Source organism: Mucor velutinosus (assembly GCF_035048745.1).
Source record: "Mucor velutinosus strain NIH1002 chromosome Unknown tig00000093, whole genome shotgun sequence".
Taxonomy (NCBI): domain Eukaryota; kingdom Fungi; phylum Mucoromycota; class Mucoromycetes; order Mucorales; family Mucoraceae; genus Mucor; species Mucor velutinosus.
Genome location: NW_027041907.1, coordinates 639,385 through 660,401, shown reverse-complemented (window position 1 = coordinate 660,401; position 21,017 = coordinate 639,385). Strand labels below are relative to the sequence as shown.

General features: G+C 43.1%; 8 protein-coding genes across 8 annotated transcripts; 3 read left to right on the top strand and 5 right to left on the bottom strand.

Moving 5' to 3' along the window:
• Positions 1-1,914: 1,914 nt before the first annotated feature.
• Positions 1,915-2,382, bottom strand: ATC70_001952 (uncharacterized protein; the record flags this gene model as incomplete). Its single annotated transcript, XM_064821339.1, has 1 exon — positions 1,915-2,382. The coding sequence occupies one exon, from the start codon at positions 2,380-2,382 to the stop codon at positions 1,915-1,917; it is 468 nt and encodes a 155-aa protein (XP_064681025.1).
• A 753-nt stretch (positions 2,383-3,135) lies between these two features.
• On the top strand, positions 3,136-3,840 carry ATC70_001951 (uncharacterized protein; the record flags this gene model as incomplete). The annotated part of the gene is made up of 3 exons (XM_064821338.1): positions 3,136-3,192; positions 3,257-3,330; positions 3,399-3,840. The coding sequence occupies 3 exons, from the start codon at positions 3,136-3,138 to the stop codon at positions 3,838-3,840; spliced, it is 573 nt and encodes a 190-aa protein (XP_064681024.1).
• Positions 3,841-3,965: 125 nt separating this feature from the next.
• ATC70_001950 (uncharacterized protein) lies at positions 3,966-4,462 on the top strand (the record flags this gene model as incomplete). Its single annotated transcript, XM_064821337.1, has 4 exons — positions 3,966-4,047; positions 4,100-4,152; positions 4,209-4,312; positions 4,369-4,462. 4 exons carry the CDS (start codon positions 3,966-3,968, stop codon positions 4,460-4,462), a joined length of 333 nt encoding a protein of 110 aa, XP_064681023.1.
• A 105-nt stretch (positions 4,463-4,567) lies between these two features.
• Positions 4,568-11,408, bottom strand: ATC70_001949 (uncharacterized protein; the record flags this gene model as incomplete). The annotated part of the gene is made up of 6 exons (XM_064821336.1): positions 4,568-7,334; positions 7,395-7,528; positions 7,587-10,590; positions 10,650-10,780; positions 10,836-11,075; positions 11,145-11,408. The coding sequence occupies 6 exons, from the start codon at positions 11,406-11,408 to the stop codon at positions 4,568-4,570; spliced, it is 6,540 nt and encodes a 2,179-aa protein (XP_064681022.1).
• Positions 11,409-11,655: 247 nt separating this feature from the next.
• Positions 11,656-13,970, bottom strand: AVO2 (Target of rapamycin complex 2 subunit avo2; the record flags this gene model as incomplete). The annotated part of the gene is made up of 7 exons (XM_064821335.1): positions 11,656-11,739; positions 11,804-11,974; positions 12,039-13,353; positions 13,408-13,453; positions 13,508-13,727; positions 13,784-13,876; positions 13,932-13,970. The coding sequence occupies 7 exons, from the start codon at positions 13,968-13,970 to the stop codon at positions 11,656-11,658; spliced, it is 1,968 nt and encodes a 655-aa protein (XP_064681021.1).
• Positions 13,971-14,082: 112 nt separating this feature from the next.
• Positions 14,083-15,327, bottom strand: ATC70_001947 (uncharacterized protein; the record flags this gene model as incomplete). Its single annotated transcript, XM_064821334.1, has 4 exons — positions 14,083-14,487; positions 14,549-14,686; positions 14,745-15,080; positions 15,130-15,327. The coding sequence occupies 4 exons, from the start codon at positions 15,325-15,327 to the stop codon at positions 14,083-14,085; spliced, it is 1,077 nt and encodes a 358-aa protein (XP_064681020.1).
• Positions 15,328-17,313: 1,986 nt separating this feature from the next.
• Positions 17,314-19,753, bottom strand: ATC70_001946 (uncharacterized protein; the record flags this gene model as incomplete). The annotated part of the gene is made up of 5 exons (XM_064821333.1): positions 17,314-18,838; positions 18,898-19,003; positions 19,057-19,291; positions 19,374-19,609; positions 19,666-19,753. The coding sequence occupies 5 exons, from the start codon at positions 19,751-19,753 to the stop codon at positions 17,314-17,316; spliced, it is 2,190 nt and encodes a 729-aa protein (XP_064681019.1).
• A 295-nt stretch (positions 19,754-20,048) lies between these two features.
• ATC70_001945 (uncharacterized protein) lies at positions 20,049-20,730 on the top strand (the record flags this gene model as incomplete). The annotated part of the gene is made up of 3 exons (XM_064821332.1): positions 20,049-20,143; positions 20,207-20,414; positions 20,482-20,730. The coding sequence occupies 3 exons, from the start codon at positions 20,049-20,051 to the stop codon at positions 20,728-20,730; spliced, it is 552 nt and encodes a 183-aa protein (XP_064681018.1).
• Between the last annotated feature and the right edge of the window lie 287 nt (positions 20,731-21,017).

Here is a 21,017-nt window from a genome sequence, read left to right as displayed (position 1 = left end):
CGTCTGCAGCTTACAAATTACTGATTGGGTTTAAGAATTTTTACAGCTATTGCTGTTGCAATCCTACCATTTATTCGCAAAGACCGATGTTCAAATTAGCTTCAGTTACCCTGCTCTGCTCTTATTATAAATGGTTTGGTAGCCCTTTTAGTGGCGAAGATGATGATATCTTTTCATCGCTTTTTCCTCGGCAATATAAAGTTAACTGTTATTTCATCCTGGCATTCTAAAGCGGCTCACTTGAAAGAAGCCAGTGCCAAAACTAATCCACATCTTTTACAAGGTTATGCATCCGAAATACATCAAACAAGAATGGTTCGAATGTCGACGACGATATTAAATACAAAAGAGCTCTAAATCGTTGCTTAGATACAAGCTGTCGATTTGTGTCTGATAAAATAGGCTGTACACTCCAAACATAAAAATGTTAAAAGTATTCAAGATAAGTGATGGTATGCTTCAATCCGTAATTCTCTGTTTATGAGCATAGCAGCATCAAATAGCCCTACAATAAGCATGGCATTGCTTTGGTCAGCCAAAATCAATTATATCTCCGAGATTTTTTTCACCTAAAATAGAAAGATTCTCTTCGAATTTGGACTTGTTTGAACTATTTTGCAAATTTCGACTATATAAGTTGTGTCGACCACCCTAACTTTCTTAAGCTTGTCCCTGGTGGTAGGGCGAAGTGGTAGAACTCCCGTATGCCAACGGGAGGATCCCCGGTTCAAATCCTGGTGAACGCAAGTTGTTTGATTTTTTTGACGTAGTACTGATGTCCTCGTTTGGTGTTTTGTACTCTTATCCATGACCTATATTTTGACGATTTCCGCAAGACTGTACTGGCTCTAGGAGTCGCACCTTATTAGTAGTAGATTTCTTTCCCAACTTAGTTCAAAATTTCTTATTCCCCTTCTTTGCAGACATTGGGTCCACCAACAGTCTTTTCTATCCCTCAGTATGACATTTAAAGGACTTTAAATAAAACCTGGAGCTCGACTCCCCTACAAAAAAAAAAAAAAAAAAAAAAAAAATAACTTTCTTAAGCTTTCTTGGAGTACTTTTCAAGACGCATCTAATAGTATCAATTACAATAGGTGTTTTGAAAAAAATTATTGAGAACATTTGGAAAATATGAAATAAGGTTTTTGGCCAAAATGTCAAGATTTTACATACGAAAGATCGCACAAAAGAGTTTCAGGAGTTGCTTTGAATCGAGAGCAGCATTTTGATTTAATATATGCTATAGTAAAAGTCGTTTTTTCTTGGTCAAAAATACGATCGTTTAATTTTCGGTGAAAACCATGAGGGGTGCCTCATGCTTTTTGGTTGATTTTTCACCATGTTTTTTAGGTCCTCAAAAAGTTGAGCAAAGGTGTCAGGAAGTAAGTGCTGGATGAGAGCAATTGTTTGGCGCTATTCTGGTGGCCCAAAAAGGCTAATGGCACGAGAAAACACGACTCAAACGTGCCCAAATTTGGCTTTGTTTTGCATACATTGGAGCAATGGGAGGCAGTGCAAGAATGTTGTCTACGTGTCCATGAATTTTGCTAGTTGATACAGATATGGGGCATCTTGGAAAACCCGGATCCACAGTTAAAGATTGTTTATGGAAGGTTCTCAAGAGATATAGAAGAATTGAAAGTGAACTTTCAGTTGGATTGAGGCAGCAACCCCGAATAAAGATTTCTTCAACTGCACAGCGAAGCAGAGAAAGGTATTGGAGCGACTTATCTGATAGATACACGTAAATTGTTACTACTATCATCGTACACAACAGCTGTAGTATATCATTAAAAACCGATGTTGTTATTTTACAACTAAACAACCGCCTCCTCATGCTAGTTTACAAGTCAATGTCATATTTACTGCTCTAAAAAGCCTTTATTAATTATTCCAATGAACGCTATTCAACTAGAAAAATGGCATATCCATCGTCACTGGTTTCAGTTCTCCTGGTCCATCATAGATATCGATGATAGGTGCCTCATCCAGATGAACGACTCTTGTAGTGTGATCGCCAATCCTGGCCAGCGCTCTCCATCTCTCCAGATCTGCAGGGTTTCTCTTATCACCGTGTGCTTCTTCGTTTTTTTCCCAATGTCCTTGACTAAAAGCGATAAAGCAATGCACCTTCCTCAGCTCTAGATCCACTGTAATAGTAACGATTGTGCCAGTTTCTTCAATCCAAGAGACGTTATAAATGTGATTGCGCACCTTTTGATAGTAAGCTTTTTGGTAGTTGGATCTACCTTTCATAGGGCCACCATGGATGGAGTATACAAGCAGTTGGTCAGATTGAAAGTAGGCTTCATAGACACCTAGTTCACCGTATTTGTAGACAATGTGTCTGCCAATAATCTCACTAAAATCTTGACTCATTTGATATAAAAGATGATGCAATGAATGCCTGTGCGTTGAATTCCACTGTTTTATACGTTTTCCCAAGCCAAATCTCCTCGGACCAAAGCGATGTAAATCGATGAGTATATGGATTACGGCATTGGTTTCACCGTATCATGAGCTGCTTGTTTGCAGTGTTTGACATGTCAAAGCGTCGCTTCTCAAACGCAATTATGCGATGATGATCACTTTTTGTAATGAGCCCTAAACTTTATCGTTTATCTTTAACCCTTTGGACTTATCTTGCTGTAGATGGAAATGGATGGCGGTGGTAAATGCTGCATTATGATGTATAGTCATCGATGGTCTCCTTACTCTTGTCCAGGAGAAATCTGGAAAAATTTATCAGCAATTGGTAAATTCTAAATTCTCTTGCATACTTGATTTAGTTGCATTGAGTAGAGTGTCAAGTGTGTGCCTACAGTAAGGTCATCATATGTATCAGAATCATCTAATAGCAATACTTGTATAGAATGCAAATGCTGAATTCAGTATATTGTTGCTTGCTTATCCAAGTGTATCCACAAGCATCTTACCCTCACTTATTCTCAAGCCCTACACTTGGTACATCGTATGAACGAGCTTCTGAACCTTTCCAATGCTTCAACATCTCGTTCTTCACACCTGTCCCATTAAATCCCAGCAGAGAAGGCTTTAAAAAATTTCACATTCATTTGATGGTTTGAAGCAAATCTAATTTCAACTCGACTTTACACCAACATAAATACAAAGATGAGCGACCAAAAGTTAATGTCTAATCCCCGTGGTATTCCAAGCTCTCCTTTTGTGGTAAGTCTTTCAAATTACAGATGGACATCAGAGCATTTAAACGAGCTAATGTCAACATGATCAGGAACGCGTTGAGGATTATGTCTCTGAAGCAGAACCCGTTGAAGTTGTATTAAAGAAATTCCAAGAAGCCATCAGGTAAAACCAAGTGATGCGGCACTCTGAGAAGCAAAAGGCACTCATCGCACACATACACACTCATGTAGCAAGTATAAATTCATGGAAGTCAATTTATTGCAACGTAGAAAGGTGTTGGAAGAAAAGATCCCCGAGATTGAAAAGACGATTGCCATGGTAGACTTATTGACCGAGAAACAAGATAGCCAAGAACCCTTATACACAGATTTTGAGTTGAATGACACACTCTATGCAAAGGCAAAGATCGAAGCCACTGGCTCAGTGTACCTTTGGTTGGGTGCTAATGTCATGCTTGAATATACTTGTGAAGAGGCAAAGGATTTATTGACCTCTAAGCTGGATACAGCCAAGAATTCACTCAAGAACACATTAGAGGATCTCGAGTTTTTGAGAAGCCAAATCACAACCATGGAAGTCAACACGGCTCGTGTATATAACTGGGATGTCAAGCAAAGACGTCTTTTGAGAGAGCAACAGGGATCTTCGTCTGCTGTCGAGGCCTCAGCTTAAATTGAACGGAAGCTAAATGCAATCACAACAGTAATCAACACTCACACAATTCACAATAAAATTTACCTTTCTCTTTTTTACTCTCTCTCTCTCTCTCTCTCTCTTTCATTACATCAAATACTTCCATGAACTCTCAACAGATAGGAAAGTTGGTAGCCTTAATAGGTGCTCTATTCCTCGCTCATTCTGCTTATTCAACCTATGAACGTATGTAGCGTATGAAGCCTCTAAGAACTCACAGCTAACTTATGGATTCCAGATCTTGCATATATCAAAGCTGTAGACCAAGTCAACACTACCCTTCCTATAGAAGTAAATGACGATCGGGCACTCCATGTCAATTGTTAGATGCTAACTAGCTCTTATAGATTATGACAGAATGCTTAGCATCTGCGCTTGTAGCTCTTGTGGGTGTTGTCTTTTCAGTAGACGCGTTCAAGCTTATTGCAGTAGAAACAGAAGTAGCCAAGATGTAGGTGGTTGGTTTGATAGGAAAAATGCAGCTCATTGACACAATGCATTCAATAGGACCATTGATAAGATTGACACTCGACCTTCGTTTGTCACATTCAACCATCGAAAAGTAGTTTCTACTCAATCACAGCAAGGTAGAAAGATCTAATAGCGCACAACACACAAGCACACTCTGCCCAGAACAGCAACAATAATAAAGAAATGTCATGTATTCCCTCTCTATTCGCATTTGGATCAACTGCGTACAACACGTTTATTCATTCAGGTTATTTGGTGTAGTAGGACCTGATGATCCACTAAGATCACCCTGAGGCACACCCATATACAACTGACTAGAACTGGAAGGCGAGATAGGTTCACCATCTTCATTGAAAAAGTCATCCAGATCCTTGAGAGCGTTCATCAAATCATCGCCATAAACAACAGCAGCAGTAGCAGGAGATGTACCACTCAGGATGGGAATGCCGTCAGCCATGGTCGACATGCGCATCTCTTCTCTACGCTCCGAGCCCATATTTGCAGCAGCAGCAGCTACAGAAGCTGCTTCGCCCGTCATCATGGAAAAGTCTTCCACCGAGAATTGGATATTGTGTTCTATGGGCGCCTCATTGGTAATAGATGAGCACTCGAATACAACCGCGTGAATGTTGTGTCGTGTGATTTTAGCGGCTGCTGCAAAATTGTTGAATCCCCAGATCAATTCAGCGTCGTTTGTCAGGCTGCTGCTGTTATCGTCGTTGGATGTGATAAAGGCATGAATGCCCGAGTTGAGCACAAACAGAGCACGATCTGCGTATTCTGTGGGCACGAGTTGTAGCAGTGGCTCCAATACAGCGATATCAATGGAGACCACGGTACTTGTTCTCACCATTTTACCAGTGACATAGGGCACCAAATTCTCTATCAACAGCAGCGTCTTGTCTCGGTAATGAGGATCCTTGTTCTTGACCATCAGCAAAGCAAACATGAAAGCCTGCTGACAATACTGCGTGAAAAAGACATCACGCATGCTGCCCAAGATTTGGTTGAGGAAATCTTCTTGGAATTTGGATTTTTGGATGGGATATGTAGCCAGGATACGCTGAATACCTGGCAAGCCGTAATCTTCAAACAGTTTGACCAGCTTGTTGCACCACGCCACAGCATCTGGATCCACTACCTGCTCATCTAATCCATGCAGCAAACGCGGAATACTGCCTAATAACAAATACATGAGTCTGGTCTCTGTGGGATCAATAAGCGGTAAATTGTCTTGCAGGGAGATGTAGTCCAGGATATGGAAGGTCTCCTTTTCAGCTGACGAGAATTGTAGACCCTTGAGTAACAGCGGCTGTAATCCATCAAATTCACTTGACCAGTTCTTGGGAAAGCTTTCTGCCAGCTTGGGGTTAAAGTCGTTCTTTTGCAGCACCACATCCAGCAACAGCAATGCCTCACAATGCTCCGATTCGTAGGGACTGTACAAACAGGCCACGGCAGCCCAGAACAGCTGTGGAAACTGCTCCATTTGCGTCTTGTCCATTGCTTTAGCCACCTCTGTCAATGTCAGTATAATCTCCAGTGCAAACCCGCGAATTTCCTCTGATTTATCGGCAATGGTGTTGGAGAGACGAGCGAGCATGTCCGCCAGCATGTGCTGATTAAAGGCAGGCATCAAGGCACGGAAACACTGGAATGAGCGACAGGCAATGTGTCTTACCGAGCAGCAGGTGGCCCACTTGAGTGCTGTCTCTCCCCACTTTTGACGTAAATCTTTATCCTCGTACGAAAACACACTGACGACTTGTTGCAGTAATGCCTTGATCTCATCCGCGCTGGTGATGCGTCGATTCACAGGTGTAATGTTCTCGTAAGCCCACAGACGTTTGCCTTCTTTACTGACTAGCCATTGAATGATTTCAGATGCCTTTTGAGACGCTTCCGAGTCGATGGATTGTCGCACTACAATTGAGTGAATCAAGTTGATCAAGAAACAGCGAGACTGATCGCACACGATGCTGGTAAGATGATCTAGTTGCACAAAGATGCTATGCAACAGCAACGGTAAATGGGGTGCTAGATCAGCGCCTGCTTCAATGGCTAGATCCACCAAAAACACCATGGCCAGTTGGCCTCTTGAGAACACAGGGCGCTTGGGATAGCTTGGAAGCACCTTCTCTGTGTCTGCTACAAACAGCATGGGAAACGCGTGCGCATGACGACTGCTTGTTTCTTTGAGCTGAGGGACCATAGACCTCGGTGTGATTTCAGCAATGACCTCCTCTGTCACTGTGGCAAAAGCGTGCGTACGGCCCAGACAGACAAACACGCGTTTAGCATGAATCAAAAACCAAGGATTGCGCGTTTCCTGGCCCATATCTAGCAAGTACATGATGATGGCTCTGACATTGCGACCGTAGTCCACCAGTTGGCTCCACAGAGCGGCTGTTTCCTTGACGTAAATATCGCCAAACTTGACCGTAATGTAATACAAGTTGGTCAGCACCATGTAAGCAGAGGCACTCAATTCGGTATCATGAGGGCCCACACTGAGATCCACTTTACGATGCCAGGGCAGCATGTAGGTCAGTACTTCGCGTTGTGAGTTGGGGCTGATGTGTTCAAAGCGCTGTGTGATTTCAGACAGCATCGAGTACGTTTGTTCAGGATGGTCCAGTGCTAAGCGTGCAGACAGCAGTGTTTGCGTGTGTTTGTAGATGGCAGGTAGGCTGCTTGTGATACCAATCTCGTACTCTTTAGCACACGAATCGGCAAACACACGCTCTTCAATGACACGCAGGAGGTTGATGGCCGTCTTTCGAATGGCCTTTTTCGCATCGCCTGATTTAAACAGTGCTAAACTCATGATTTGATGAATGTGGCAAGGGTAATCTTCAACTTGAGTAACAATCTCTGCTAGTGCTTGAAAATAGCCTTGCGTGAATTCCAGTTTGGGATTGCCAGCATAGCATTGCTCAATGATGTCGTCTAAAAGGACAGTTTGGTCTTGATTGTAGATCATGACAGCTTCCAGTGAGCGACTAGAGTGTTGGAAGCATTAACAGCATTGGCCAGTTAGAGAATCATGCTGCAACACTTACCGAGCAATAGTGTGGTAATTTGGATCACGGCTCTCAAAGATGGCATCAATCCAGCGTAGCACATTCAATGTATCAAATTGAATAATGGCCTGTCTCGCCTTCTTTTGCCCTAGATAAGCATACAACGGACCGCGCTACAAGGATACATTACTAGACTATTTCAATAGTACATGCCAGACTATCACCACTTACCAGCAAAGTGGACATGGCACTGAGCGACGCTGCTTCCAAAGCCTTTCGCTCTTCCTCCATCAACTGCGTCATACTCGCTCTCTCCTTGGGATCTTTGCACTGCTCTAATACATCGCGCATCATGGTAGCTTCGCGCTGCCGCGACGTCTTGGCTGTAGCACCGTAACCACACCACTCCTCAAACATCTTGTACAAGCTTAACCTCGTTTCAAACGACATCCATGCTGTTGCATCCTCTAATTGCATCAAACTCTGATACAGTTTCTCTACCAAACCACACAGATAAATCCTGAGACGCTGATACTCCCACTCCATTTGTACTTCCGTGTCGCCCAAGAACGCCTTGGTTTCCTTGATATAGCTCATGATGATGTTCATTAGCTCCTTGTCCTTGACAGCCTCACCATCTGCTAAACAGCCAGCAGTCAGTTCCAGCACGTGCATGACAGAGATACGCAGACGGTCATTCTTTTTGCTTCGCTTGTTCTGATATGGCTTTTGATTGTTGCGCTGTTTGCCGTCATCCAGTATCATCTTGACATAGCCCTCCAATTCAGACATCAGTGATTTGTAGACATTGTGATTGATGTTGCCTAGACCTTCAATCGCACTTTCGCGGATAGGACGGTGCTCACACGTTAAATAGGGCGATACCAAACGAAACAAGTCGCGAGGACTGGAGATCCTTTCAATGCTAGCAGATCCTTTGCGACCCACATGCGACCATATGGGCATGGAGATGGTTGGACTGTCGACACGCACAGCAGTAGCACAGGCAAACACAAGGTAGATGCGCCACTGTTCAATGGTCTCAGGACTCGCTGTCTTGTTGTGATTCGTGCTGCTCTTTGCCATGCTCAGTGTGCCCGTGGCACCCGCTTTCATGGTCTCCACCCAGGCCAAAATGGAAGGCTGAATTTGCAGTAATCGAGTACAGATGCCTTGACGACATTCGGCTGTCACCTTGGGGAACCTCTCAAAACACAGCTTGAATACCTGCGGTAGGCACATGTTCCAAATAGCGATATCGGCGACATGGTCGCTCTCTGCAATCACGCCAAGCACATGGTCCATTCCACGACGTTGATGTTGAAGCACACGATTACGCACATCGGATGTCAGTTTATGGCCTCGCAATGCATTGGTGTCCTTGTCGAATTGAATCAGTCCCTGGCCTGCTGTTTCCAGTAGTTGGCTGAGATGTGCTTCTTCCTTGCTAAGCTTGCCGGCCAACTTGGCTGCCATCTTGATGATTTGTACTGCAAATTTGCGAATGGAAGGAGACTGGTTGCATAGAAACAAGAGACCGTTTGCCTCAGTCTCTCTGACTAAATCAGCCAACCTGGTCTTCTGGTCATCCAGACATGTCTCGTCCACTTGGTCGATCCAGATGGACAGCAAGTCCACGTACAGCTTAATGACACCACCATTCATTTGGCTGGAGCTACTTCCACCCGACGATGTCATGGTCAGTGGCCCACTTGCTAGCGACTGTATCACATCTGAAAACTTGTCTTCAATTTTGCATATAAAGTGCGAGAACCCCACTACTACCGTCTGACTATCGATCTGTGCAGCGATTCGGAGTAGTGCCTTGGAGGCTGATTTGATGATTTCAGGATCTGTGTGAACCGTGTATCTGGACAGAATGTCTACCAAGGTACGCAGTTGGATCCCTGCTGGCATGATACGAGGCATGCCGTCAATGATGGTCTTGATGACATCAAAGTAGGCTTGTTTGTCCTTGGTGTAAGACACACTGAAACTGGCATATTGGTGGTGGATTTGAGGTCCTTCTGAGGAGCCTACTGTGTTGGCAAAGATGGGCACCGAGTAATTGGTGGTGATGGTGCTGTTGTTGACACTGCTTGCCATTTGGGCAGCACGCATTATGATGTTCTTTTCATCCAACACCAGCAATCGACCAAACGTCTGATCCAAGCTGGACAGTGTCTTGGAGATGATCTCTTCTACCTTTTCCGTCACTTCAGGTTTGACAGCACGAATAGGCCCTGAAAACACATCTGCGGTGCACATAATGGGAATATCGCATCCGGCCATGTCCACGTCGACAGGGAACGGTGGCTGCTGCACACTGTTCTCCAGATCAGCCAGCATCAGGCGAAAGGCGGTCAGTGCTACAATCATGCGCTCTGGATTGATCAGATCCCAATTGTGAGAATTGCTTGCTGAAGAAGCTTCTGTGTTGAGTAGGTAAAACAGTATCTTTTTGGTGCCTGAATCCACATCGCGCATCAGCGAAAAATAGACAATCAAAATGAGATGCTCCAATGGTGCATCTGCTGGATTCACTGCACGTCGAAAGGGCGGAAACAGCGTCTTGATAATAAGATCCATCTTTTTAAAGGTGATGGCCGTGCTTTCAGTGCATCGAAATAGGTAGGTCCATGTCAGTCGAGACACACAGCCGAGTGTCACTAGACGGGTATATTTGTCCTTGTTGAACTTTTGATAGCAACTCTCCAGCACATGAGACCAATTGGCTGCAAAGAACTCTTTTCGACTCACACATAGCAGTGTTGTTACTAGCGGATAGCCGGCTAAAATGTGTCTTGGTTTAAGCGTCATCTTGATGGCACGTGGGTACATCAGATCCACGGCTTTGGCCCATGATGGAAAATTGACTTCGGCTACAGCGACTTGAGCAATGGGCAGCAATAATTGAATAAACAGCTTGGCATAGGCGTGCTTGACTTTGGCGCCATGTGCGTTTTTGAAAAAGCTGGCACAACTGGACAGGAAATCAGCTGTTTCCTCCAGTGCATCCACTGGGTAAATCTTGATCTTCAGATAGCGCATGCCCTTGATCAGCATCTCCATATGTCCCTGTCGCTCCTTCATGATGGTTTGGTTATTGTATTTCTCTAATTCAGCTATAAATCGATCACTGACAGAGGCAAATCGAATATTGGAAAGCTCGCCAATCAATTCAGCAAATAGATCCATGCTGGCTGTCCGGTTTTTGGATCGTTTGATGGCATCTCTATACAAATCATGGATTGAGATGGCCCACTCGTTTTGTTGAGATATGCACACACTTACGGATCGGCCTTTTTGAGCTGATTAAACACAATTTCCTCCAAATTCTCACCGAGATCGTCTGGCAATGATCCTGGTGTCAGTCGTTTGATGATTTCAATCAAGGCTCTGCAGAGAATAAAGACAGACGCAAGCTAGTATGCCATTCAGTCAAACAACTCATACAGTCTCCCTCTCGCCAGCACTTACTGATTGTCTTTCCTTTAGCACAGATTGGATCTCACGACTTCGGGACAGTGGAGCCGAATCACTGACTCGTTTGATCAATAAGGGATCCAAAGGTTCGACCTTGACCTTTCTCCAACGCATGACAGCGTCAATCACTCCACTTTGTTGTGTCGCTGCTAACGAAGAGAGCGAATAAATCAGTTTGTCAAAGTTTGGATCACTGCCTTGGCCCAATATCCTCTTTAAATCTACATCTGCATCCTACAACAATTATGAATCGTTAACTATCATCAACCTGCAGCGTCTTGGCTTTGAGAGTATACACTTTACGACACCCATATTCAAGATGATGGACATTTTAGCGTCTGCCATGTGTTCAAATTGACTGAATATCACTTTGAGGGCATAGTCAGAACTCGAAATTGATGTGGTAGTGAAGCTTGTATTGGTGTGTTGTTGTTGTGGACTCGGGGTATCATAAGTCAAGCTGGTGGCATTTGGCCCTGCTTTGTTGTTATCGCTGTTGATAGTTCCGTTTAAGGACGAAGGCATATCACGGTCCAGGCTTTGCTGTTGAGTTGAATAGGGAATCATGTTGATTTATACAATGTCCATAGGGAGAGAGTTGAGGCCGTAAAATGTTCGAGGTGAAAGAGGAAGCTGCACTGGCACAAAATTTGGAGACGTTTTTAAAATGTTTAGCTTATGCACCCCCCGTGTGTGGCCAGCCAAGCTTCATACTTGAATATCCAATCAACAAAACCCGATGCTATGTACAATGGCATGAAAATAAACTATAGACAAACTACACTTTTATTGCTACTAATCTAAAGGCTCTAATTTACTTCATTCTTCGAGGATCGTTTTGATAGTCATCAAGAGCCTCACCTTCTTCAGCACTCGAAAAGCCTTTAGATGAATGTCGCTGCAGAAAAAAAAAGACAGGGCATCAGTCATCTCATTTGCAATGCAAAAACACAAGCACCTACCTTTCTTCTCTTTCTGTTTCTGTATTCTTCGCTCTCGCTGTCATGATCTTTTCTACGGTGTCGTCGACTACTACTACCACCCCTCATGTCCTCATCGTCTCTAATCATACCTTCTTCGTCTTCTCTGATCATGCCTTCTTCTTCCTCTTCATCACCGTTTTCCATTTTTTCCTAGCAAACAACGAGCATCAGCAACCCCATTCAATACAAACACACACACACAGACACAACTTACGGCAAGGCGTTTCAAGTATTTATCAAAGACTTCTTGTTTCAATGCTTCTTCCTCTACATCTTGGTATTCTGGCATATGTTCTACGCGAGGCTTGACCATTTCCCAAGTATCCTCCAACTGAATAGGTGGCTGTAACGCGTGTTTGAGGGCATGTCTAAAGATGTCCAGCTTTTTTCGCAGCTTCTTTTCTTGACGACGCTTTTCATCCTTGATTCTCTGTTCTGCCTTGATCAGCAAGTGCTCGTAAATAAATCGCAGATTGTCTTGATTGACTTCTTCCCTCGCACGCGCATCCGCTTGCACAGCCTGTGAATACGCCTCAAAGGGCGTGTCGAGTTCAACTTCCAAATCAGCCTTTTTGAGGGCATTGTATACTGTCTTTTTCTGGTGGTACAGCTGTTCGTCCAAATCATCAATCACATCCCAGAACATGTCCAGAGGCGTAGAGTCGGGAGATCCCACAGCAGCTAGATAGCGAGGATCGTCTTTGATGACAGGGAATATCTCTTTCCATAAGGTGCGCACATTGATTTTACGTTGAGCCACCAATTCATGCATCAGTTCTCTGAACCCTTCTCTTGCCTTTCTGTCCCGTCTTCTTCTGGCATGAATCTTGCTATTCAACTCATGCAAAGGCTCCTCCCATAACTGGCGATTGTACTCTTCAAACACAGACAAGAAATCCAGCATATCCATGCCCTCAAATGTCTCTGTGTTGTGTTGGTATTGCTTGTACAAATCTTGTGCTTCCTTCCACGATGTCTTGTAGGTGATTTCAGGAATTGATCGCAACAGTCGGCTAAACTTGTCCATGCTCTCTTTTCGCAAATCTCGCATTCTATCCTTTTCCTCGCGCTGCATGTTTTGAATATACTCTTCAAAGTAAATCTCACGTTGTCTTTCAGGCACTGCATTGAAGGCGGATAGATGGCCACACAGCTTGACCACAGTTCTGAATCGAGTGTAAGGCTTTAAATCTTTCTGTTTCAGCATGTTGAAAAAATTGTTCTTTTGACGTGCCTCCTTTTGCTCTCTTTCTTCGCGCTCTCTCTTCGCTTCGGCATCCGCCCATTGATGGAATGCTGCTTTACGTTCACCAATGGTTTTCAATGCGCGGTATAATGGTTTCGTGATGATGGCTCGCATAGCTTGATCCCATGTCCAGTCTGATTTGACGCCGGTCTCTTTTAGTAATCCAAAAAATGCCTTTTCGGCTTCTTCTTTGGTGGCATATTCTGGTGCAGCTTGAATGAACTGGGCGGATAAGGGTGTTGATAAAGCTGCTTGCATTGTATGTGAAGGTGGAGGGTGAGGCCTATCCAGTAGATTGTAAGTTCTTTATTCACTTTTTGATAGAAACCACACCTACATTTGATTCGTCATGGATGCTGCTCTTCTTGCTTGTTCGAGTTGCTCTGCAATACATCACGTTGGGTACCAAGACATCAAGATATCATCACCTTACTTACCTCTCAATTCTTCAGGCACTTCCCATACCGTTTGCTTGGTGACAGAATTGCTGTAATACTTTTTGCCTTCAGGCGTTGTGTATTGTTTCCAGTTGGAGCCCTTGAATACTTTTTCTTCGGGTGTGAGAAGATCATCAGGCTTCTCCCAGGTACTTTGTCTCGTAGCGTTATTGTACCAGTATTTTCTTCCTTCAGGCGTCGTGTGTTCTTTCCAAATTGCCTATTCGAAACAGTGAGATGCTTTGTATCTGACATGAATGTTGTTGTATAGCTTACAGCAGGAGGCATAGGTGGCATACCGCCTGGTGATTGCCATTGTCCATTAGGCGCCATGGCTTGTGGTGGTGGTGGTATGGGTGAGCCGCCATACTATTGCACTGTTAGACGCAACATCTCCATGCCATGTTCCGTTGGTATTACTTACTGCAGCAGGTGGATAGCTTCCGGGTGGTGGTCTATACATGATTTATATAAATAAAAGAACAAGCAAAAGTAAGAAACAAGTAATCAAAGTTCAGGATGAAAATTCTTTATTTAAACGGGTCAATTTTGTCTATATACACCCTCTCTGTCGATTAAGCTTCTTTGATGTCCTCTACAAATTCCTCTAGTTTCTCGGCAGCAGTAGGCTCTAATTCAGTAGCACCTGCCGATTTGGAAGTAGCATTGGTAGCAGTAATGTTGCTATTGTCAATCGACGTCGCTGCGTTGTCTGTATCCATTTTATCCTTCCACATGTTGGGGACCTTGATCTTTACAAATGTTGGATACACGAGTTTATCAATATATACATTTCTAAGTTTCGTCTGGATTAAATCTCTTAATTTTGGGATATCTTCAAGCTTTGTGCGAGATCCTATCAGCGATTGCACCTTGAGATCAAGTACAAAGTCTGAGTGGGATGAGATGGCAATGTATCGTTCAAGGGGTATCTCGGGTTGAGTTGTTGTTGCTGGAGGACTGATGAGCTCGATCGTCAACTACAGAGCGAAAGTTGTGAGAATGGCATGCAAATTTCAGTGCAAAGAGGATATATTTTACCGTGCCAGAAAATCGCACCACTGACAGCACCAGCGAGATGGGAAGTGCTGCAAATGCTTGCTTGGGCCAGTTGAGAATAAGCTGTGTCTCGATACCCAATGTTACCTGATCATTGTACTCGAAATCTATTTCAGCTCTCTGCCAGAACCCAACATGGTAAGCATACTATTCATTCTACAAATACTAAACTACATACCATAGACCCCACGTCGTCCGATCGTCTAATTCTGGCATTACTGAATATCGGAAACTCTTCGCCCAAATTGAGCTCTGTGACATGAATAGGGCCCAAGAAATTTGGCTTGACTCCACCATTCAAGATATCATCCACAGCTAAAATCAAACGACCATTGATCTTGGCATCCTCTCTGTACTGTAAGATGGCTTGTGCCAACAGGACATTGAGCCAATCTGTGCTTTCTGGTGGATGGTGCATCATATCGTAATACGTTTTCGATGTAATGTGGTCATTCGGTAACGGAATGGCTGCTCGTGAGGGTGGTGTTGTTGATAATCTCGATGGAATGTAGCGCTACAATTAAGTGTTGGCTGATATGTATGCAGTGTCCATTTGTAATTACCTTGTTCACGCGCTTGACGTCCTCTGTAAACAAATACCGCAATACCAAGACGACCACCACAATGACACTGAGTTGCCCGAGAATAAAGCCTTTTATAAATGAGAGTGAACTACTCTTTGCACATGTAATGTTGCTGATTAGGGATACTAATTGATCATGTTGTGATATGTGAGGTATTGATGATGATGCTGTTTCCATGTCGTAGTATATTGATCTTGTCCAGGAAAAAAAAAGGAATGGAAGAATAGACATGAAATGAACGGGGGGCATTAAAAAGCAATTCGAGTTACGACGTACTCAAATGTGGTATTATAGTCCATTGTGTTGGCTTTGATAATAAAACACTGCCATACATGTGCGTCTTGTATCTTACGAGTCAATAGAAATCTCATTGTTCGCAATTATAACCACCTCTAGCTATGATCCAAATATCTTGGCCCGTATACAACAATCATTCAAAGTATTTTACGAGACATCTAAAAGAGATTGGCATGCATTCATGGATAAATCAAGGCACCATGGAGGTTAGTCAGTAGTGCCATGTTGAGGATATTTCATATATCAAAGAGCTACAACTACGAATATTAATGTACAAAGTGCAAAGTTGTCGTCCCCCCCCCCCTTTTCAAACGAACGACGAAATAACATTATATCCTTTCAAAAGTTTAAAGAATTGAATACCGTACAAGGTGAATAAACCAACAGCAAAGCCGGCATTGGGGAGGGGGTTGGAGGAGGCGCTAAGCCCACCCACCAAGAACATAACGCATCTGATTTAACATTTGGTGATATCGGCCTATGAGGCGGTTTTACGGTAGCGAAGTGAAGGTGAAAAACCATAGCAAGTAAGCATCTAACCTAACATTTGGTAATGTTAATCTTAATGAGGGTTTTACTGTAGCGAAGCGAAAGTGCAAAACCATAGTATTCAGGCAGCAAATCCAGCTTTTCATTTCCATTATTAAAAAGCTTACCAACAACATAACGCCTCAAAATTTGCATGAATTAGCTTTACCAAAATCAATATGCTTTCTATTCAAAATAGAAAGTGCACAGGCTACAGATCTACCTTTCCAGTAAATTGCAGCTACCATAGATGTGATTTATGCCGTGTAAATAAGCTCCATAAAGCAATACCTAACCAAATTGGACAGCTTTCAAGCCTTCATATCTTAACATGTACACTTTTCTGGGCCGCTGGAATGACACCAAACATTTGTACTTGAGTAGTAGTAATTTCCTGACACCTTTGCTCAACTTTTTGTGTCAAAAAAAAAAAAAAAAAAAAAAAAAATTGTGGCCAAAAATCGACCAAAAAGGATGAGGGGTACCTCATGGTTTTCATCGAAAATCAAGCGATCGCGTTTTTCATGTCGAAAATGAAGACTTTTACTATGGTATATATCAAATCAAAATGTTTCTCTCAATCCAAAGCAACTTTTGAAACCACTTTTATGAGGTTTTCATATGCAGAATTTTGACATTTTGGCCAACATGCTTAGTTCATATTTTCTGGAATTGATCATTAAGTTCAGTCAAAACATGTATTTTATTTGGCATCATTGGAAGTGCCTTGGAAAGTACTCCAAGAGTGTATTAGGAAGCATCGGATGATTACCACAATTTATATAGTCGAATGTACTAAAATAGATTAAAGATGTCGCCAAAGGACGAAATGGGCCAATATTGAGCAGAAAACATAAACTGAGTTTGAATCAATTTTGACAGCGGCGCTGCTGCTGGATGACCCAAATGCCTTTCTCTGATGATAACAATGATGCTTGTAGTGCTGATCAAATGGAGATCATGGAGTTGAAAGAATAACAGCTTAGCCCAAATACCTTTTTTTTTTCTTGGGGGTCCTTCCTCATAAACGTGCCTTTTTCAATGACAATATCTCGAAAAAGCCGCTATAGATCTTACGCAAGTTCTGTAGTTACACATGGCCAGCTTTATGCCACCATCTCAAGAGCAACATTAGCGAATGGATAACCCCCTTCCCCCTCCTGACTCTGATATAGCCTATTTTTTTTTTTTTTTTTTTACTATTACTATTAATCGATTATTTAAAATGTCTTTGGCGAGAACCCCCAGGGCAACGCCATCATCGAGTGTAGCGAGGTTGGTCGGCTTGTTCTTAATGCAGCAAAAACACTCTATGAAATACATGTTTATTGGTACGGGCTAATTGTTATAGAACGGATATTGAGGTTGAGGTTGATAATTTTGATGAGACGGCATACCCATAAAACCACCTGAAAATGGTTGTGGTTGCGGTTCAGGAAATCCGGTGGCGCCAGGATATGATGGTGGGTATGATGGTGGCGGTGGGGGAGAAGTGTGATGATTATATGAATTGGCATCTGGGTAATGATAGTGATTATTCGTATAGGGAGGAAATTGATGGTGTTGTGGCTGTGGTTGTTGCGGCATTGGCATTGCATTGTTACCATGATTGTAGAATTGCTGTAACAAGGATGGAGGTAGAGGAGAGGCACCATAAGTGTTATTATGATTATGATGATAAGATGGCGAATGATGCGTTGTCTGTGTCGATGTTGACTCGCTGAAGCAAGGCGTAGGCATCATGAATGCACTGTCTTGATTGCTTACCGAAGGCGTTGGTCGAGGTGGAACCTGAGGCGATACAACAGCGGGTGTGGGGGCATCTTGATTTCTGACAATCCAACGAACAGATTCCTGTCTTCCAATACCCACAGTACTGCTCGTTGTTGTACTGGGGGAGGGATGCAACGAAGCAACACTATCATGTCTCGATACCAATGGTGAAGTAGGGTTACCCGCTGTAGGAGATACCATTGGCTGGTAGTCGTTGTAGATTTCTGATGGAGCAATCTTGAGTTTAGCTTTGTAGGAAGGAGATGATGGTACCAATGTGGAGTGTTCAGGAGGAGGTGTGTTACCACTGGTGGCCAAATTTTGTTTGCAGTAGAGTGGAGGCGATTTGTTGGTGGGCTGGTCATGTAAATAAAGTGGTTTTGGTGAGGATGGCTCAACTTGCTCTCCTGATTTTGAGGCGTTTTCTAATTTAGGCGTAGGAAGGTGTGTAGTGGTGGCGGTGCTCATACTTGGCATTCTATCTAATGGCGGTGGAATAGCTTGAGCTTGATGTGAGATCTCATTTGGCTTGTTCACAGCAGGTTCAGGGACAGGTTTCTGGATTGACTCAAAAGACGGCTGAGGAGATGCAATAGTGGGATCAATGCGAGTGATGGAATTGGTATGCTTGATGGATGGCGATTGCTGCAACAGTGCAGGTAAATTGACATCCGAGCCCAAATCCAGATCCTTCATTTTCTCGGCTACTTGCTCATACTCCAAAGAGTTGCTGCTGTCATCTTGCTGTGATGCGCCCTCCTCCGCCTCCTCCTCCACTCTCTGTTCCTCTTCATCATCATCGTCGTCAATGTTGAACGCAAGCTTAGGATATGTTCCAATGACAAACGGCACGTTGAAGATGACAATATCGCCCGCTGTTTCGGGACGGTGTGGGTTTTCCTCATTTAGGTTGATGGTCACTCGCAAACTGTACTCAATCTTAAATGTCGAACCTGATTTATCAACAGTAGGGCAGATGCTGGATGGAATTGGCAACTGCATATCAAATGTCTTTGTGAAACTGATAGGGCCTGGTATCTCAATATTCGAAGTGATTTGACGAATGACTTTTGGACCAAATAATTCAGATCTAACAAGCGTCGCACCAAGTGTTACTATTTATACACCACATGTTGTAGCTCGACTTACTTGTTTCTGCCGTAATAGACTGATCTTAATAATTGAATTGACAGTGCCTTGTCCCTCACCATGACACCAATGTGCTCTATTGTCACAGAAATGGGAATCACATCACCTACACTGTCTGTCAGTCTCTGTTGCCATGCTCACGATAGCGTCATTTTTCACCTTTCACAGCAGCACGTTTAGCGACCACAGTAGAAACTCGTACTTTTCTAGTCGTTTCTCCACTTAAAAGCAATTCCTTCTCAATTCGTTGTTCTCCTGCAAATTCTGCTTTATCCACATTGATGTCCTCCAAAATGTTGATAGATACACTCGCTGTTGGACAAAACTTCTCCAATGTGTATGCTTTGTTGTAAATGGCTACCAGGCGATAACTCACTTTTAACAGTTTAGTAATCTAACAGTAGATTCCTCACGTGTTAGATCCTGAGGTGTGCCATGTCATGCTGGATACATCTGAATGATGTCCTAAAACTTACTTCCAATGTGCTGGGCACTTTGCAGTCCTTTGAGCTAGGAATTGTCATTCGAAATGGGAATCGATGTGTATGTGGCTCGAGATAATGCGATTTCTGATCTCCTTCTGGCGATTCGGCTATAAGAGCAGACTTGGTGAATAGGAGCATGCTTCTGCCTCCAATCTCAACCATGCCCTCTAATGTCACTCGAATGTTGTTTGTTTTGGTAGCCTTTTTCAAATCGAGGATGACATCGCCTGTGTATCTCTATGTTAGCGCTTTGTTTATATTGCCATTTCGCAATGCCATTTACCCGATATGTCCTCTCCAGGAAAGTAGTATCTCTCTTGGGAGAGCTCAATGTAGAATTCATTTTCTTTACTTTTGAATAAATCAGTCATCCTTCAATCCAATGGCTAAAGTGATAGAGAAGAAGGAGAGAAAAAGAAAAGCAAAAAAAAAAAAAAAAAAAACTCAAAGGAACCTGATTAAATACAAACTGCTTGCATTCTATATTTGGACCTGAGCATGTTACACTCTCCAATCCAGCCATGTTCTACTTGATGCTTCCCCAGGAGGTGACTCGTGTGTGTGTGCGTCGTGTGTCGTTTGGCTGAGTAGATATGCTGCGATGTTATGGGTTGGCATCCGTTTCGCCACCTTCCCTGAATATTTTCTCAATTTCAGTAACTTAACATGGCAACGATCCTTAGACCACAACGTCGTCATTTCTTCACTATACCAAATATACTAAGCTCCAAAAAGCAGTATTCTGAACGAAAGTTGCTCAGGTGAGTCTTTGTCTTTCTGCATCGATTTCTGCAAAGTGTGTTGATCAAAACAAACCAATACAGCTTTTCTCAAAACCAATTGTACGCCGTCGTATCCAATGTCGATGATTACTACCAATTCATACCTTTCTGTAACCATTCTCGAGTCTATACCAACACACCCATGAGCAATGGCACCAATGTCATGGAAGCTGAGCTCGGTGTAGGGTTCAAGTTGTTTCAAGAAAAGTACATGTCAAAAGTAACATGTCAAAAGCCATCACTCGTGCAGGTAATCGACTGAAACGGATCCATTGCCACTGCAGTCAAGATTGATTTGTATCTTCTTTGATGAGTAGGCTGTTGCTGCAGATGCCAAATTGTTCAACGACATGACAACCACATGGAAATTCACGCCCAATGTACCTAGAGCCAAGCTGAGCATGCCTTCTGCTGCTGATCATCCTACATGCTGGGTGGATTTCGACATTTCGTTTGACTTTGCCTCACCATTACATGCTCAAGCCTCCACTGTTTTCTTTGATCAGGTATCAAAGATGATGCTGCATGCATTCGTCGATAGATGTCATACAGTTTACAAGAAGTAGAGCCTTGTTTTCATCCATAGATTTGTACAGAATAAAGAGAAATGAGTGCCAAGCACAAATGACATGAGGCTTTACTAGTGTGATTTGCGATTCCTGCAAGAAAAAAAAAAACCAACATTGGAGGTTTCGCATTCATGTTGATTGATAGTTACTATAACAAATGTTCGTGACTACTTGGATGCCGTCATTGTCGAGCAGTGCAGGTACGCGTCGCCTTCTCTTCCAAAGTGAATTAGACAATATCACTTGAATGGATTGCAGTTACGTTTTCATTTTCATTTCTTTTT